At 42.3% G+C, this 18,923-nt stretch overlaps 1 protein-coding gene across 8 annotated transcripts in view; it reads right to left on the bottom strand.

The window, feature by feature from the left end:
• Positions 1 to 3,696: 3,696 nt before the first annotated feature.
• arhgef28a (Rho guanine nucleotide exchange factor (GEF) 28a) overlaps positions 3,697 to 18,923 on the bottom strand; it is a 55,876-nt gene continuing 40,649 nt past the window's right edge. For all 8 annotated transcript variants that reach the window (XM_074618375.1, XM_074618373.1, XM_074618377.1 and 5 more), the window contains 5 exons: positions 17,775 to 17,995; positions 17,036 to 17,083; positions 15,178 to 15,696; positions 11,531 to 11,816; positions 3,697 to 6,442 (listed from right to left, as the gene is read on the bottom strand). In XM_074618375.1, the coding sequence (XP_074474476.1) occupies positions 6,267 to 6,442; positions 11,531 to 11,816; positions 15,178 to 15,696; positions 17,036 to 17,083; positions 17,775 to 17,995 (1,250 nt within the window). In that variant the 3' untranslated portion in view covers positions 3,697 to 6,266. The remainder of the gene's footprint in view (positions 6,443 to 11,530; positions 11,817 to 15,177; positions 15,697 to 17,035; positions 17,084 to 17,774; positions 17,996 to 18,923) is intronic.

The raw sequence follows: 18,923 nt of genomic DNA, 5'->3' as shown, positions 1-18,923 counted from the left end.
TCTTCGCCACTGTAGCCTCCAGTGCCTATCTGACCTGCATACTTTGTGGCTGTGATATTGAAGCTGTCTAATGTCTGAATGCTGTAATTAGTATTTATTTTGGGGTAAACAGCACTGCACTTGGCTTCGACACAGCTGCAGGAGATGACCGGGACTTTAAAGGGACTCGATGAGTGAGACCAATTAAATCCAGGGTCAAAAAGTAAAGATCAGAGGATGTGTCACTTCAAAAGAAGAGAAAAAACTACACAGACATGTTATAAGAATAGTTACATTTGCACTGACATATTTAGTTCCACCAAATAGAGAGAAAAAATAAGTATTGAAAGTCAAAGAAATTTACAGTAAGTTGTTCCAGTCGTCGTAGATTTTCTCCTCTAGCTGCGGTTGTGAGAAGTCTGTATATATATCGAGTCTGGCCTGTCACTATATTTCACCCCAAGAGAAATCTAATAACCTGTATATATGCTGTATATTGTTCAGGTTTCTCATAAAAGCATTCCTCACTGGGATAGGCTTTAATGGCTGTTATTTATATTTGGTCCGGGCAGGTTTATTCTGTGCAACCTACAGAAATCATTACACTTCCCCTTGGGAAAGGCTTTAGCAACGCGTGTTTCACCCTGGCAGATGACTCAGCGATAATGTGCTCCCCCACTTTATCGGTTTTTCCTTTGGCGTTATTGGTTACCTTCTACAGGGGTCATTAAAAAACAACTAGGGGAGACTGACAGAGGCCACATACAGTACTAGAGTTTCTTTACTGTGTAATGAGGAAGGACTTCTGATGATTGAACCGACTGAAGCCGAAGGAGAGAAACACTAAAGAGCTATTAAGTATTTAACAGTTGCAATGGATATTTACACGTTTGGCTCCATTGTTGACAGACTGGAAAGAGATCTTAATCTTGTAAAGTTATCAGGAAATGAAAAGCGTTTGTAACGTTATCAGGGAACGATATCAGACAGAGACTGTCAGCTGAAATGGAAAATACCCAGATGGCTCATTGGCATTGACATGATAGTACGAGCACATGTGCCTGTATGTACAAAAACATCTGTCCAACACAAAGCAGAGCGTATATACATGGACACAGCTTTGTAAAATGTGCACTTCTCGTCTCTTTCCACGCCATCTCTCAAAAAGACTCGGAGGCACATAAAACACGGGACCATTTTGATTATACTGACTTAACTATATGGTCCATAAAATCATGGTAAAAGATGCTGCTCACTGAAGCATACACAGTGTTTCAAAAGTGATTAGGTGAGGGCTCAAATAGAGGTGATGGAAGAGAGAGTAATCTTCGTTTTAACGGCAAGAATGATGAGCATGATGGATTCTTGAGGGGCTACCAGAAGTACAAAGAGGATCAAACAGAGGTCTGACCACATGGCTCTTCAGTGTGAAAGGCAAAACAACACAATGGGCTTATAAGAGGAATGAAAATGAGCAAATAAAATAAATTAAGACTTAATAATATAAAATAAAAATAGAATATGTTGTGGTTACAGTACAAAAATACCCCCAAACGTAATAAAGCAGTGGTAAACAGAAAAACATTGATTTAGAAGAGGTTAGATTCAGAGCAGACCTCAGATCTCCCAGAGGCTTGTTCCAGATTTGCGGTGCAGAGAAACTAACGACGGCTTCGCTATATTTTGTTTTAACCCTTGGAAGCTGAAGCAATCCCAGATGACCTGAGAGGCCTGGAGGGTTGGTAAAGCCGGAGCAGATCAGAGAGGTATTTTGGGCCTTGAGTATTTTTAACATTTAAGATACAAAGAAGAAGAAGAAGAAGTCACAAGTAAACAACCAAGAAAGTATGAACAGCGTTTGAGAAAATGTTTGTTTGCATGTTTCACATAGATTAAATCAAACTGAATGTGGGTGTGAAGGCCGGGTTACTTAGTAAGAACTCTATCAGCAGCAATCTGAATGAGCTGGAGCTGTCAGATCGCTATCAAGGCCTGGGAAAACATTACAGTAGCGTGCTACAGATCAACGCATCCTTATTCAACAGTTCACATGATATCTTATCTTATCTTAAGTTATTTTGTTGTTGTTACTTTGTTTTTCGTGCATTTTCCTACGAATGACCTGCAACACGAGGGATAAGTGCACCTGCACAAGCCACTGCGGTGCTCAGGCAACAAAACTACTTGGTTAGGTTTGGGGAAAAAATCGTAGTTTGGGTTCAAATAACTACAGAAGTGGTGTTGCTTAAAGGTACAGTGTGTAGGATTTGGTGACATCCAGTGGTGTGGTTGCAGATTGCAACCAACTGAGTACCCCTCCGCTCACTCCTCCCTTTCCAAGACTGCGGTAACGTGAGCCGCTGAGTGCAAAACCGCGGTAAACCGCAAATCTTAGTTTCAGGTGATTATGCACTAATGAAAACAGTTATGAATATTATATTCCATTTCTGCTAATAGATCCTTCAAAATGTTACACATTGTTCCTTTAAGTACAGAAGTTACGTGCCAAATAAGTCAACATTGACTTCTGGTTTCACTCAGGACATGAACAATGACCTCCGGGCTAAAAGTCTAGTATTTTGTCGGTCTACGTCATGTCCTGGCTCATGATTACATGGATTATATACCAAATGATTATGTTGGTTATATACAAATTGTAGTGAATTACTTTTCGTAGGTATAGTTACAAACAGTGCATGAGAACAGCCTGCACAGATTTAATGTTTTCCATTATTTGAGGTGGTAAAAGCATGCAGAGAATGAACAGAAGAGGCCCAGATACTGACCCCTGAGGAACTCCATATTTTTGTTCACTCAAATATGTAATGAAGTAGTTTCAGTCTTCAAAGTAATTTAGCACTTCTGTCTTTGGAGTTATCAATATGAATATCAAAGAAATATACACACAATCCAAATCAATATGTCCATCTCTGATCTCATTCACTATAACCTCATTCATTAGAATGAAATTGGGAGGGGCTGATTAAATAAGAATATGGTTTAAAAAGGATTGAGTTAAATTATTCAAATCAATATACTGTATATGGTAATTGAAGCATGAATTGCACTGGATTTCCCTGCAAATTACATTTAATGAAGCAAAATCTAATAAGCTAGAGTGCGGCTGATAAGGAATGGAGTGGGCGTTTGTACGCAGCACCTCTGTGAAATAATAAGGTGCATATTGGGGGGTAGAGCTGAAAGGGAAAGAGCAACAGAGACACAGGTGGAGCATATGAAATACATTACTACTGTCATGGAAAGCCAGGAAGCTCCAAATTGAGGTCTCTGTTTGTATTTTTAGCCTTTACTTGAGAGACAGGCTGTGATTGGTGGGAATCTTTATATTTGTGTGTATTCAAACATTTTAAAGAATGTAATGACCCACAAATATGTTGGCATTGCCGTTTGTTGCTGCACAACAATATTGCGTTCATTCTATACCGATGTGTTTATTTTGTGTTTGCAATTCAGAGGTGCAGTCTGACAGGAAATCATTGACATTCACGCACCTGGTCTACCACCACCACCTGCCACTGCTGGCAACTGAACACACATCTGTCAACACTGTTCACATTCAGACAGGGGCCATAAAACTGAAGTGATACTTGTGCCCGAGCTGAACATTGTGTTTGTGCTTCAACCATCTCGTTTTTTATTGTATTGACTCATTCGCTGAGCCCCATTTAATAGCCTGAAGAAAAACACAAAGCACCGTTTCAAGTTTAAAGTCATTTTATCAACACGGCCATGTGTGAGCACACAACACCAACGAAAAACAGGTACACTTCTATGTACAATACAACCCTTCACAAAGTTAAACTCTTGTACTGTAATAAATAAATAAAAGCACAAACATATATACATAAAATCACATTAAAATACTGCCACTGCCTTAGTGTCCCGTTAAGAAACTACAGTACAACAGTAGTGAAACCAAGTCATCTTTTATAGTGTCGGTAAAAAGCATCAAGAGACACCGAAAGCATTGGCACAGGGACCTCTTAACACATACAAATGCCCATAAGAGATAATATGTAAATACACTACATGAATATTCAAGTGTAATAGTTTAGTGTTAAGCATGACAGCATCAATAAGGCGACTGTCTTATTGTTCTGGGTGCTTGTGAAGATAATTTTAGGACAACATCTTCCACCCTTTACAGCTTGTATAAAGTAAAGATGGGTTTTTTATAAAGTAATGATGGAGAATAAAGTAGATTAATGGTGTACAGTCATGCTAACAGCTCTGTGAGGCTGCACTAAGGCATAGTGGTGCTTTGAGCTAAATGCTAACGTCAGCATGCCAACGTGCTCACAATGACAATGCTACCATGCTGATGCTTAGCATGTATAATGTTTACCATGTTCACCATCTTACTTTAAGGTGTTAGCATGTTAATATTTGCTAATTAGCACTATGCACAGCTGAGGCGGATGGGAATGTTTTTAGTTTTTTAGCTAGAGCGCTGCAGGATGACGTATTTTTGTAGGTCAACCAGGAAGTTAGCATCAAACTGGTTCCCTTGACAAAAAGCCAATGGGATTTTTCCAATGTCTTTTGGATTATTGCAGAAAATAAACTCTGTGGTAAACGAGCGTTTATGATACTTAAACGTTTTGTTCAGCAAGATAATCTTCACAAATGAGCACTTTTTGAAGTGTAAATGCAATCGCCAGAATTAAAAAGCTAACGCTAAGCTATAAAACTACAAAACGGTCGCATGACTTCACGTCACCACCGCAAAGCTAAAGGCGGACGAGTGTTCAGCGTGATGACGTTAAGTAGTCTAATTTAACCACTTAACCAAAACCGCCTTTTTTAAGACACTTAAAAGCTTCAAAATTCGGAAGTGGGATATTTATTGACTTATTTTATGTCGTAGAACAAAACGTTAAAATCTTTTAAGCTCGTGTTAACCACAGACCCTATTTCAGGCATCTAACTAAAAACCCATTGACTTCCAGGCAAGGGAACCGGAAGTGCTAAAATGCTAACTCATTTCTGGGTTTTAGGACTCATTCCTGCAGCACTCTATTGGTCATAAACCAAAGTATTAGACGAATGAATAGTTTGACCTGAAGATGTTGCTAGATTACAAGTTTAGGGATCACCAAAGTGATTATAATTCATCCTGAAGGCGACATGACTGACCAAAACTCATGACAATCCATTGAAAAGATGTTAAACCCATGGTGGCGCTAGAGGAAAAGTCACCAAAACCATAAGGGTTTATCCTCCGGGGGCCATGAATGTCTGAACAAAATGTCATGGCAATGGACCGAAGTGGTGGACAGACTGACCGGCGTTACCATCCCTAGAGCCATGCTGCTGGTTTGGCTAAAAATGACATGAAATAAAAATGTAGTCAGAAATTTGTGATGAGAATTGTTGTTATATAATTACATTAATGTCTATAACTGTTTGGCCCAACATGTTTTCCTTTTTTTCCCACTCCAACTTTCTTTCACTTTTCACAGGAACAAACTGCTTTCTCAGGCTTTTGCGGTTGAACGTCTGATAAAACTGATATATTAGCGCAGCTGCAACATCTCTCTTAAAACCACATCTTATTTCTCTTAACAAGAAAAACGTGCTTCAGATAAAAAGAAATAAATGACGGCTACAGGCGGCGAGTCTGGAAAAAACGTGGGACTGACGCTGTCGCACCTCATCTTTCAATCCTAATGCTTTGTGCTTCGCGTTGTGCTCGGCTCGTACATAAACAGAGCCTGTCTGATAAATGAAAGAGGGGCAGTTTGCTGCAGACAATCACCCGCTGGAGAGATACAGCCTGATGTTTTGCTTATATTGGGTTTACGCTTTTTCTCCTCATTTGGTGGTAAATTTAATAAATGTAACGCTCGAGGGACGAGATATATGGGGGGCCTGAGAGAGGAAGGAGGCGAGGGAGGGACAGTGAGAAGCAGAGGGGGGGAAAAGGGGAAAGGTGTAGCTGCAGGGACCCAGTCAATAAAGACCACACACACACACACACACACACACACACACACAAAAACAGAAAATAAAGAGACATTGAACACCCAGTGGTGCCTTGAGCTAAGGTGCATGTGAGATTGAGTCTGAAACAACCTTCTTTATCTCAGTTTCTTATCGCCGTGCTTCCAGTAACTTTACACTTACAAAAACAATCTTTCAAATATAAAAAAAAAGCACAACAAAAAGAGAAAATGTTTTCTGAAGCAAAAACTCTGGATCCAATCCCGATGCTTCGTAAATGTCTTTTTTCCAAGTGCTGGGTTGAGTCTGAAATGAATCAACATTCAGAGGTACACAATTGTTTCCTCACCGCCCTCCTCACCACCGCTGTCAGTCTCCAAGGAAACCAGTGCACTGAGGTCCAGCTGAGGGTCACCGGGATGCGGGAGCACCGGATATGGGTCAGCGCCGCTCGCTGTTGACGACCACGTCTCCCCGATGTAGCCGTGACTGTTAAGATCTGAGAGAGCACATGAAAAACACTATTATTATACTCTATGTAGAAGAAATACAGCTACTGATAATGCATCGACCAAATCAATCATTTACTAACCACTGATACATAATCACCAGGATGGGTCATGTACCACTTGTTTAATGAGCTCAGGCTAATTGTTTGGCCCACTCATCTAATCACTAACTGCATATATAGATCAACCACAGCTGCTGCAGCTCAGCCTCTCCTCTCACGCTCTCCTCTCCCGCACCGGAGACAAAAAAGATTTTCAAGCCATCCATCATTCCCCCTTCTACTTAGAGGTGTCACTTTTATCATTATCTTTGTCAACATAATCCATCGTCACGGTCGGGATTCGATGACACCTGCCTCCTCGCACTTGACGGTTAACAAGAAGAGATGAGGAAACGAGGGACCGGAAACGAGGAGGGATGAGCAGATATCTTTAGAGCAGATAGCAACGATTCAAACCCTCGAGTTGGCATATTACACCCCCAGCTTCAGGGGTTAACAGCATTATTATTCAATTACGGGAGATCTGAGAGAGAGAATTTGTTTTTATGGGTGGCATCTAGTTGAGAATGCGCGTGCTCTTAACATTTGTGTGCGTGGTGGGTGCTGTCTAGCATTAGGGCAGGTGTGCTGTCATGGTAACAGATGGCGTGAACTATAAATTGCCTCATTGTGTCCACGTAGGAAAGTGCCTCTGTTTGATTAATTGTATAAGAGTCTGTTAGAGTGGCTCTGTTAGCCACCATATAGGCCCGGCCTCTGATAGATGAGACATCAGTGTGCAGCCAGATGATAAAAACACTCAATCTCTGTCTTTATCCGTGGACTAATAAGCTTTTAGCATTATTAATGTGTTACAACTCAGACAGCAAATAATGCGTGCTATTTAAAGAAAGCAACAAAAAAATATCAATTTGTTAGGGCTGTTAGAACATTTGGAGAAAAGCTCAGTCTAGTAACAAACTGTGGCTCGGGTTGTTAGAAGAACAATCTGGTAAAACTGTGAGTTGCCAACATCATTAGATGCTCTGTAAAATACTGCTGTATAGAGGAAAACTTTGCCAATGGCCCAATCCCAATGTTCACACTCGGACTCATGGACTTTGAGGCGCGTTCCCACAAAGTCTGTGAGGGTTTAAGGCTCTCCCGCTGTCAAATCTTTGAGTGCTTGAGGGCTCTCTCGCTGACATTTTGAGCACTTTTATGCACACATTCTTTGTCGGTAGTGGCTAGAAGGGAGCGTGCAAACTGGGGAAACTCTCACGACATTGTTAAGGTTAGGCATTGACCTTAAATAGTTAAGGTTATGAGAGGTCGTCAGGTTTTTGCAAGTTTTTGCAGATCTCAGATGAGATTTTGCAACTTGTGGGCTACTTTCTAGACATGACCAACTTTGCCTGAGGGAATTACCCACAATTCATACTCTTGTGACGTTAAATACAGGGTTCCTTACGGCACATTTACACAGAGACATTCACATTAAGGATTAAAGATGGTACATTAAAAAACAGGGCGGCTGGTTAGCTCAGTCGGTAGAGCGAGCGCCCATGTATCGCCAGGGCTCAGTCCTAGCAGCGGTGGACCCGGGTTCGAATACGGCCTGTGGTCCTTTCCGCATGTCATTTCTCTCTCTCCCCCTTTCCAACACTCTATCCACTGTCCTATCAATAAATACTTAAAAAAAAACAGATGAAATCAGAGGAATGCAAGCATTAGACTATATTACACACCAAATTTATTCGTTCTTTTAATTTAGCTTATTACACGGCTTTGTTGAATACTCCATTCTGATTGGTCAATCACGGCGTTCTATGGTCTGTTATGTCTTTATAGCAGCGGGTGCTACGGCCGCAGTTTTAATCTTGGACTCTTTTTGTGTCAAATTATTGATTTCTTAAGTAAGTAGCCGTGTAATAAGCGGGATAATGTGCAGCTAGCGGGTCATTGTTGTGAAATAAACCCCAACACCAAGGCTTATCCCTTACTTGATAACGCTGTTTTGACAAAAACGAGTAAATTGATTATTTGACAACTACCGCTCGTCTCTTAAGGTAACATAAAACCCCACAATTACACATAACATGTTTTCACATCGTCAAGGTAACGGGATATGTCACCGCAAAGTGCTGTCCCATTCACATTTATACCGTTTCAAGCCCTTGAAGCCTCTCACACTCAACCATTTACCAGGAGACGTCTCTCAAGTCCCTGAGGGTTTCAGGGCTAAAGGTGTTACTCAGAATTTGAGTTAAAGCCTTCTGGACAACGCTGTAGAACACATCTGGTAAACACAAAGATACACAAGGGATTCTTTTGTGCCATATGCGATCAATATAATGAACAAACAGCACTAAAACCTCCCCATGCTGGGAGATTTCATTCAACTATCAAGGCTTTGGTGGGACAAAATAAATAATCGTGATCTCAATATTGAGCCAAAATAATCATCAGTATCATTTAACCATCACTGTGCGTGCAGATCGACGCTTTGTTGGAAAGTCACGGGTCAGGTTTGTGCATCATGCAGCTTATTATTATACAAGGTGTGATTAATCCACGTACTGTAAAGAGCCCCAGTTTCATCTCTCCTTTCTTCCTCAGCCAACGCACCATGCTCTCATCCTTTGTACGAAAAGGTGAGCAACAAAAAGCCGACACGACTCATCAGATGAGGTGTCATTTCAGAAAAATTCCATCCAACTGGTTCACCGAGATTACATTGTGCGGGGACAAATTATGGAAATCTCACAGTGGATGACAAAAAAGGGTGTGTGTTTATGTGTGTGTGTGTGTGTGTGTGTGTGCATGAGAGGAAATCTTCACATACTCAGGTGAGAATGAGAAGTGAGATCATGTTTGGAATCCGTGTGACTGGCGGAAGAATGGAGGATTTGCATTTGAAAGAGATTCCCTTTTTTCTTTTCACACGATAAGAAGACGTTCCTCCACATACCAAGCAGCACGTGATCCAGCGTGAGGAGGTCTTAAGATCTACTCCTTATACAGGTATAAATCTAACGGGGAATTATGTGAAGATTGGGCAATATTGTTCAGAGCATTTCATCGCAGGCCCTCGTGGGATCCACTGAGGAATGCATTGTGGGTAGATGTCAGCTGGAACGCGCCCTGCGGTGCAGATTGCAGCCAAGTATACACCCCAGGCTTGTTAACAAGTGACTCAGGTTTCACTGGGCCTTGTGTGTGTGAGCTCAATAACGAGGAAAGGTTAATAAGCTGATCAATGAGGAAGAGATTGTGATGCCTGCTATAGCTGGTACAAAATACCAGACATCACTTAACACCGACTCAATTGCTCACGAGGGCTGAGGAACATGGAACCTGTAATTTCCCCTCGCCCTGTATTAGAATGAGCTTGTACGTGATTAGGAATGGGGACGGGCAAACGTGAGAATGTAGCGCACACCTCACGAGCGAAACACAGATTAATACGTGTCCGCATCTCTCATTTCCCTTCCCCCCCCCCTTTTCTCCTGATGCGATGACAAGTCATGCTGTAATGAGTTTTGTAAAGATTTTTTTAGATCGATGTCCCAATCAGTCCGCCATCGCCTGTGAACTGTGATTCACATGCTGTTGTCTGCACTGCCAGTCGATAGATAGAGGAACCATTGATTTTCTTTTCCTTTGGCAGGCGGGGGCCCCGGCTCGCTGCTGCTGCTGCTGCTGGTGCAGGTGGAGGCGGAGGCGGTGGTGGTGGTGGTAGCGGTGGGGGGGGGTTTCTTTGTCAGGAGACACTGATTAACTGAGACGAAGGACAGACGAGGCCTCACCGGGGATAGAGCCTTGAGAGCAGAGAGTGTGTGTGTGTGTGTGTGTGTGTGTGTGTGTGTGTGTGTGTGTGTACAGTACGCTCTCACAGACATGGGTGAAACCAGTGCAGGCGGAAGGTTTGTTTACATTCTCACAGGAAGCAGATTTCTCCGTTATGCTGAGCAGCAGACGGTACGATGCTGCTGTAGGATACGTATGTTAGCACTAACATACAGGATATCAAACATAAGATTTTTCTACGTCAACTTGCGTCCCTTCACAGATGGTTTCTGAAAGTTTAAAAAAAAGCTTAAAAAAAATCTGTTTTTCCTCATTAATAGGGAAATTAATGTGTGCTCAAAAATCTTATCAGCTCATTTAGTTTATACCTTTTACTGCTCTAAAAGTGATTTATTTATTTTATTTTTTATCTTTCTTCTTCTTCTTTGTTTTTTTCTTTATGTTTTTTTGTTTTTCTTCTTCTTTTTTTTAATCCTTTAATTTTTTCCTAGTTTTTATTCCTGTTATTATTGTCTTTATTTTTTCTCTAATTTACTCTTGATTTTACTCAAACATTGTAAGCAAATGTAAATGTATGTGAATTTGTGCAATAACGTATAAAATAAATAAATAAATAAAAGTTATTGTGTTTAAAAAAATGTGTCTATACTGGAGTGACAATTAATCAATCAATCAATCAATCAATCAATCAATCAATTAGTTGATTGACAGAAAAATACCAAACATTCTCTATAGTTCCAGCCTCTTTTTGCTAATTTTCTTTATCTTACTTCAGGGGTCGAGGCATCTTAAATGGGTGAGAAAGTTAAATTTAAGGGGTTCACCAGATGCTAACTGGAATAAGTAAAAAGAAGGAAATGGTCTGCTACACTGGTTTAAATTACTATTTCTAATCTTTCAATCAAAACTCGTCACTTACAGACTTCTGAAACCTGTACTCACTGCTTCACTTTAAGGGGTCTTACATGATGATATACTGAATATCTTTTGGTTTTGGACTGTTTGTTGGACAAAACAAGATTTCTTTTCAAGATGTCACCTTGGCCTTCAGGAAATTCTAACAGGCATTTTTCTGACACTTTATAGACCAAAGGATTAACAGCAGATGAGCTGATAATGAAAATAATCAATAGTTACAGCCCTAGTCTAGTCACCAGACAGACACCATCCCACATAGCATGTATTATAGTATGGAAATATGAATCCTCGTGACCCCTAGTCGCCATTAAATTTGTGTTTTCAAACTTTCAAACTTCCTATAAGAGATGCTAAACATGAAGTTCTTACCAGTGGGCGTGTGCTGCAGCCCCAGCCTCCCTGCAGGGCTGTAGAGGTACCCTGTCCCCATCATCCATCCCTGGGAGTCTGACTGTGGACTGTGGGGAGCCTTCGCTACGGGGGCCTGTCTGCTGTTGGATCTCGCCAGCAGGGTGTTGAGACAATTGTGCGCGCTGGGGTCATTTCTCTTGTGGTGGATGTGACGGTTGTTGACGCTGGTGCTGTCGAACGCAGCCTCATTCACAAACGCGGAGCCGTTGGCGGCGAGGCCTCTGGACTGACTCAGTGCCGAGTCCTGAGGGAGAGAGAGAGAGAGAGAACATAGTGGTCACGGTCACGTTCAGCAACAGAGCTGAAAGGTGAAAATCAAGAACACTGTGATTCAGATGGAGTTCATATTGTTGCCCAGATGAGAGCTTCTTAAAGGGATAGTTCAGGTGTTTTGAAGTGGGGTTGTATGAGGTACTACTGTATTACTACAGTAGATGGTAGCTGGCTTGCCCCCAGCTTGGAGAATCAGAAAGGAGTAGCAGCACGGGAGCAAAGCAATGTAGTGCTGTGGACGGGGGCAGCAGCAAAATGGATTAGACACCGAAAAAAAATCAACATCAGTTTAAGTGTACGCTATATTTAGAATATTTTCACAGCTTTATCTTGCTGCCAGAAAGCCCTTTCTGACAGGGAACTGAAGCTGTTATATCCATCTATGCTCTCACCAAAGCCACCAGACTCCATTGAAAGAAACAATAATTTTATTCTCAGAACACACGAGTTGCTGGTCTACCGCTGCTAGTTAGTTCGTTTTTGTTATTGTGTGACTTTGGTGTTTTAAAGGGTTAGTTCGGATTCACCAAAGTCACGCAACAACACAAACAAACTAACCGATCGAGGCAGCGGTAGACCAGCAGCTCCTGTGTTCTGCAAGGTAAAATTACTGTTTTTTCAATGGAGTCTGGTTGCTTCGGCGAGAGCGGCTTCAGTTCCCCGTCGAAAACATAGACTGTACAGCTGTCTCTCAGCAAGGTATACCTACAAAAATATTCTAAATATAATGTACAATACTGATATTGATTTTTTTGTGTCTAAAATCCGTTTTTGCTGCTGCCCCCGTCCACATTGCTTTGTTTCCGAGTGGTAACTCCTGTCTGTTTCTCCAAACTGGGGCCGCGTCGACCATCATCTACTGTAGGTAATACACTGACTGTGGATAAGTACCTCATACGACCCCACTTCAAAACACCCGAACTATCCCTTTATGCAAGAATGGACATTGATGATTGGATAGTTTCCTACACCTATAAAATCATTCAACAATGCACTGATGCATTTGCATGAGGGATCAGGAAATACATTTTATAATTTAAGGTGCAAAAGCTATGAGTGGATCTGTTAATAGATCTTTAGATCATTTTCTATAAAACTGTAATGAAAAAGAATTACAAAAGGCAGCTCACCAAAAATCAATTTCCCCACTTACCTCGAGTGGTATCTGGTATAATAGATCATTTGGGTTTTATTGCCCAGGTTTTGAGATATCTGTCTCTGAGATTTCAGCTTCTATCCCAATACAATGGAAGTGAATAGATTTCTTCTTCTAGATCTTGTTTTGTTTGCACTGTCCCCCTTTGCTGCTGTAATCCTGTAAATTTCCCCGCAGTGGGAATAACAAAGGATCTTCTTATTTTATCTTATCTCATCTTAAATCATAGAAAACGTACTAAGCCTGGATTATATACAGACTTCACTGTGAGGAGATTTTATAGGGACTATTTATTCGGAGGACAGCGGTTGCCATGAAAACTGTTCACAGTGTGTTTTGTTGATCGCTCTGAGGAATGGAGAGTCTAATTCTGAAAAGGCAATTTGCTGCTTCTAAATTAAACTACATTTTTCCACTTCTTTTGAGCACCACAAACAAATCACCGTTGTATTGCTGTAGAGATATCTCAAACTCTGGACAAATAAAACTTTGGGCTGCCAAACGATTAAAATATTTAATCGCAAATTAACCGCACATTTTTTTATCTGTTCAAAATGTACCTTAAAGGGAGATTTGTCAAGAATTTAATACTCTTACATCAACATGGGAGTGGGCAAATGTGCTTGTTTTATGCAATGTATGTATTTTCATTCACATATCTGGAGGTCAGAGGTCAAGGGACCCCTTTGAAAATGACTATGCCAGTTCTTCCTCGCCAAAATTTTGCGCAAGTTTGGCGTGTTATTTAGCTTCCTTCCCGACAAGTTAGTATGACATGGTTGGTACCGATGGATTCCTTAGGTTTTTCTAGTTTCATATGATACCAGTATCTTCACTCTAGATTTAAAACTGAGCCCAATACAACCTAAAAATCGCAAGTTGCATTAATGCGTTAAAGAAATTAGTGGCGTTAAAACGAATTTGCGTTAACACGTTATTTTCGTGTTAACTTTGACAGCCCTAGTATAAATGCATGGCCAGATACAACTAGAGGTATAGTAAGTGGATAAAAAATGGTGAGTCATTTGGGCGACCTGACCCTTTAATGAATGGTGAAAGGTATCACTGCTGCAGCTCTCTTAAGGCTCCTCCTGTCCTCTCCTAATACCCCCTCTCTCTCCTGTCCCATCTTCACATCAACATGGCCTCCTTTCCTGCAGAGCGGAGGCAGCACGGCTAATTAGAGACGACCTGAGAGCTGGTGTGTGTGTGTGTGTGTGTGTGTGTGTGTGTCATTCGATCCGTCTCTGACCCTGTGAACCGCTGCCTCTGGCTAAAACATTAGCAGGGGAACATTAGGACCTCCACTGCCTCCGCACGCCTTTTGTCAGACCACTGCTGTTAATGCAGCCTCCACACCGACCAAAATAGATGAATTGAAATAAATAAGTCCGGGAGAGCCTCATCGCATCCAGTGTGTAAAAAGCCCACGGTGGCGTGTAAATTAATGAGGGAGAGAGGGAATATTGTAACACGAGTCTGCTCATTTGTCTGTCCATTCGAGTGCTCTCTGCGTGCGTCTTTTGAACAGTCACACCTGCTGAACCGAGCAGCACAAAGCAGCGCCCAGCAGAGGCTCACATAGACGTATGTGCTGTATTAGTTTCACCACTGCTGCTTGTATATGTGAGGTACATTGAGACTTAAAGGGCAACAGAGAACAGTGCAGCCTTTATCCTCCGTGCCTTCCAGCTGCGGGGGACATTTCACTGTAGTGCTTTTCAAACAAAGCGTCGATAATTTAAGTCCTTTCGGACGCGATTGATCGGTTTCTCAGGCTGCGTGCCTCCGGTTTTAATTATTTTGTCGGAGCTTTTATTTGCAATGGTTTAATTATCATCAATCATTAAGATGTTTATTGGTGAGTGGAGCTGCTGGAGCACTAAGACAAATGATGCTGAAATTGCTCTCATTATCGCAGGTCGTACATCAAGAGGGGATTGAGCTGCTGTGTGTAAATGAGTGAACCAGCGACGCTCGGGCTGATAGCTGTCTGAGAAAAGCTTCTCATTAATGACTTTGGCCGAGAAATACTCCATAAACACTGCATCAGTCAACACTCGTGTCAGGGTCAGGAGCTTTAGTCGGAAGCATTACCGAGCCCCGGATTAACGCCTCAGATTAAACATCAGAAGTTATTTGAAAATCCATAGACAGAGGAAACAGTTATCACTACCTGCTGCCCATCTAGAGGGATGACCATGTGAGGAATCACAGTTGGCAGACTCCTCTGCCGGCTGTGCCTCCAGGTCTGGAGCAGCTTCTGCTGGTTCTCCAGACGCTCTCGCTCCCTCTCCACGTTCCTCTGGCCTTCCCTGAGCCGCTCCAGGCTCTGCTGGTACTCCTCCAGCTGCTCGTCCAGCTCTTCCCTCTCGCGCCTCAGCCTCTCCATCTCCAAGTGGCACTGCTTCTCCCTCTCCTCCAGCCTGCTCTCCTGCTCCCCCTGCTGGCTCTCCCTGGCCTGGCATTCCCGCTCCCAGCGCTCCTTCTCCTGGCGCAGTCGGCCCTGGAGCCGCTGAGCCGCCACCACCTCCTCCTTCCGCTTCTCCAGGTTGCGCTGCTTCTCCTGTTCTTGTAGGGTGTTGGCCCGGATGCTGGGAAAGTGCGGTCGCTGGGCGCGGGGCGAAGGGCGCCCGGTCTCCTGGAGGAGGAGCCTCTGGACCTCATAGCAGCTGTCCTGGATGGTCACCGCTGCCTGGAACAGAAAGGGAAACTTTAACCACATGTGCATCTTGTAGGGTTGTCCCGAATACCATTATTTTGGGCTTCGAAGCTTTGGTGAGAAATATTCAAAGGTATTCGAAGCTTCGGGACAATGCCGCTGCCGTACACACACACACCTCCACACACCACACAAACTGCATGTGATTATCACAAAGTGGGCATGTCTGTAAAGGGGAGACTCGTGGGTACCCATAGAACCCATTTCCATTCACATATCTAGAGGTCAGAGGTCAAGGGACCCCTTTGAAAATGGCCATGACAGTTCTTCCTCGTCAAAATTTAGCTTAAGTTTGGAGCGTTATTTATCCTCCTTCATGACAAGTTAGTTTGACATGTTTGGATTACCAATGGATTCCTTAGGTTTTTTCTAGTTTTATATGATACCAGTATCATTATCAGTATCATCACCCATATCATACCATGTAGTATCTTCACTCTAGCTTTAAAACTGAGACCGCTACAACTTAAAAACCGCAAGTTGCGTTAATGCGTTAAAGAAATTAGTGGCGTTAAAACACCTTATTATCGTGTTGACTTTGACAGACCTAATACACACACACACACACACACACACACACATATATATATATATATATAAATAAAACAAAACAAAAAACAAAGCATTCAAATACTGATTTGAAGGTTGATTACCACGGCAACGGTCGAAGCATTCGGGTCAGCCCTAGCATCTTCACAACAGGTAATAAGAGAAGGTGATCTGAATGGAAAGCATCATGGCTCTACTGGGTGCCCTGACTGTTTCTGTGTTCACATGGTGAAATAACAACACCTCCACTGTTGTTTTCAGGTTCAGATGCAAGACGGGATACACAACTTTGAGGTTTTGATTTCAATGATATTTTCATATTCAAACTCTCACAGACGGACAGATGAGCGCACACATCCCCCTCATGCAAACATGTTCTCTCCCAGCTGCACAAATTTACATTTTATACTAAACAGCAGTCTGTGTGTGTGTGTGTGTGTGTGTGTGTGTGTGTGTGTCTGTGTGTGTGTGTGGTGAAACAAAAGACCATAGTATGTCTCACAGCAGAAAAAAGATCAGTAGGATTCTCGCTACCTTTGGCTTCAAACAGCTGAGCACAGCGTTGGCTCTCTGTTTACTGGAGCTGGAGTGTGCCGGCATATTAAAGCCTTTATCTTCACTGAGCGCGACACTAACAAAGCATGTATATGTCATCTCAGTGAGAACAGAAGAGGTTTGTTTGTTTGCTGACTGGATAATAATATAGATGAGAGCAGCATAAGAAGTAGCAGGTGGTTAGCTGTGTGTTGAATAATGCACTCACCTGCAGACTGTAGAGTAACTGGGTCAGGCTTTGGACACTTTGAGCGACCTGTTAGTGGACACAATCATGCAGATTAATAAGCCTGCTGTGTTTTTCATGCATGATTTTAAGGATTTTAAATATCAATCTACCCCACAGGGAAGTCTAAATGTATTCCTCTCATGTTAAAATTTGAAGTTGCATTCGTGCAACATGTGCGCCCCCTTGAGGCCGCACGGCGTCCTACCACACTGTTTAGGGTTGAATTAACACACTGCAGTCGATAATAAAATGATTCTCTCCTCTCAGAGTCGATTTACCTCACAGGTCACAGAAAAGCTGCAAACGGTAGCACAACTGTGGCATGGTAATTGGAATAAGTCTCCATATCCATATTTAATGGCGCAATACCGTCGGGAACTAAATGGACTTCTTCCTTTATTATGAGCTTATCAATGATTCATCACATTAAGACTGAAATGTAATTCTAATAGACGGTGCTGAATTATTCAAACAACTGTTGGCAATCTTGAGCCCCACGTCGGTGAAGAAATGGAAAGCGGTGAGGTTCGGATGGCGGCTGTAAGAGCCCATAATGACCTGTAATACCTCCACCATCACAACTACAGTGATGGAAAAGACATTACATCATATTGCTGCATCAATATTTAACCCCTATTAAATTCACCATCTTTATTTATATCATGAGGCCACAGAGGAATCACTATAAGCTACATATATAGCAGAAACTTTGCTGTACCTTGACGTCGATGTCATTCGTGTCTGTCGGGGACTGAAGCACCGGGTCCTCAGTCCAGTTCCCCTCACTGGTCTCCGGGTCTTCAGGTGAGGCCTCAGAGTCTGAGGGGGGCTGTAGAGGCGTAGTAGGGCTTACAGGAAACACGGAGTCTGTGTCGGAGTCCGGGCTGTGACTCGATGGAGAGCAGATCTTGGATGACAGCGCGGCTTTCAGGTTCTTAGCTGGGAAACAAAACAAAGTGTGAAACTAAGTGTGTTGCTCAATCAGTTAAAAGTGGTAAAAGTTAACTTCATTAATTTTCAGTCTGGACCCTATTGTCCCATGTTTTTGTGTCTAAGTGACTAATAGGGACAACAATTTCTGAAATTGGTCCAGTGTTGAGGAAGAGCGCTGTAGGCGGCAGCTGCTTACGGGCTTCAATATGGTGCTATTGGGGCAAGCTGGCACCGTCATCTACGTCCATTTAAAGTGCTTGTTTTTGCCAGGACAGGCTCTGATTGTTATTATAAGTGTCTGACAACATCATGGAAAGAGTCTCGCTCAAGGAAAAGTGTTGTTCTGAAATCTGGCGAGGTGACGTGTTGCTGGAAGACAACGGTAGAATAGTAGAATACATCCATGGTGGAAACTTGAGGGCCAGAGTTTGTTGTGTTGGAGTACAGAAAGCGTAGCTTAGTGATATCTAAAATATTTTTAATGTCATGGCTGAACATTTAGACGATTTCCACAATGTGGATGAGGTCTTTGAATTTATTTGAGCCAGATTATACGGATATACAGATTTCACAATGAGAATTCTCCTTGAGCAGGACTTGGACACAATAACAAACAGGCCAGGTCAAGCGAAAGAAGAAAGAAGTAAGAAAACCGTTCTCTGTAGGGTCCTTTACATAATGATGTCTGACACTTATAATAACAATCTGAGTGTCAGTGGCAAAAACAAGCCCTTTTAGTGGACGTAACGTTACATTGATGCTGCTCACTTGCCCTCGCAGCTCGTTTAGCGGCTGCCAGTTACAGCGCTCTCCCTCAACACTGGAACAGTTTCAGAATTTGTTGTCTCCATTAGTCACTTAGACACAAAAAATAGATTGAAAAATACCAAAGTTACCCTTGAATATCAGACTGACAGTTCTAGTTGGAAGAACA

This window comes from Sebastes fasciatus, chromosome 19 (genome assembly GCF_043250625.1).
Source record: "Sebastes fasciatus isolate fSebFas1 chromosome 19, fSebFas1.pri, whole genome shotgun sequence".
Classification (NCBI taxonomy): domain Eukaryota; kingdom Metazoa; phylum Chordata; class Actinopteri; order Perciformes; family Sebastidae; genus Sebastes; species Sebastes fasciatus.
Note: the sequence above shows the minus strand (reverse complement) of the source record. Positions and strands in the feature narration are given on the sequence as shown.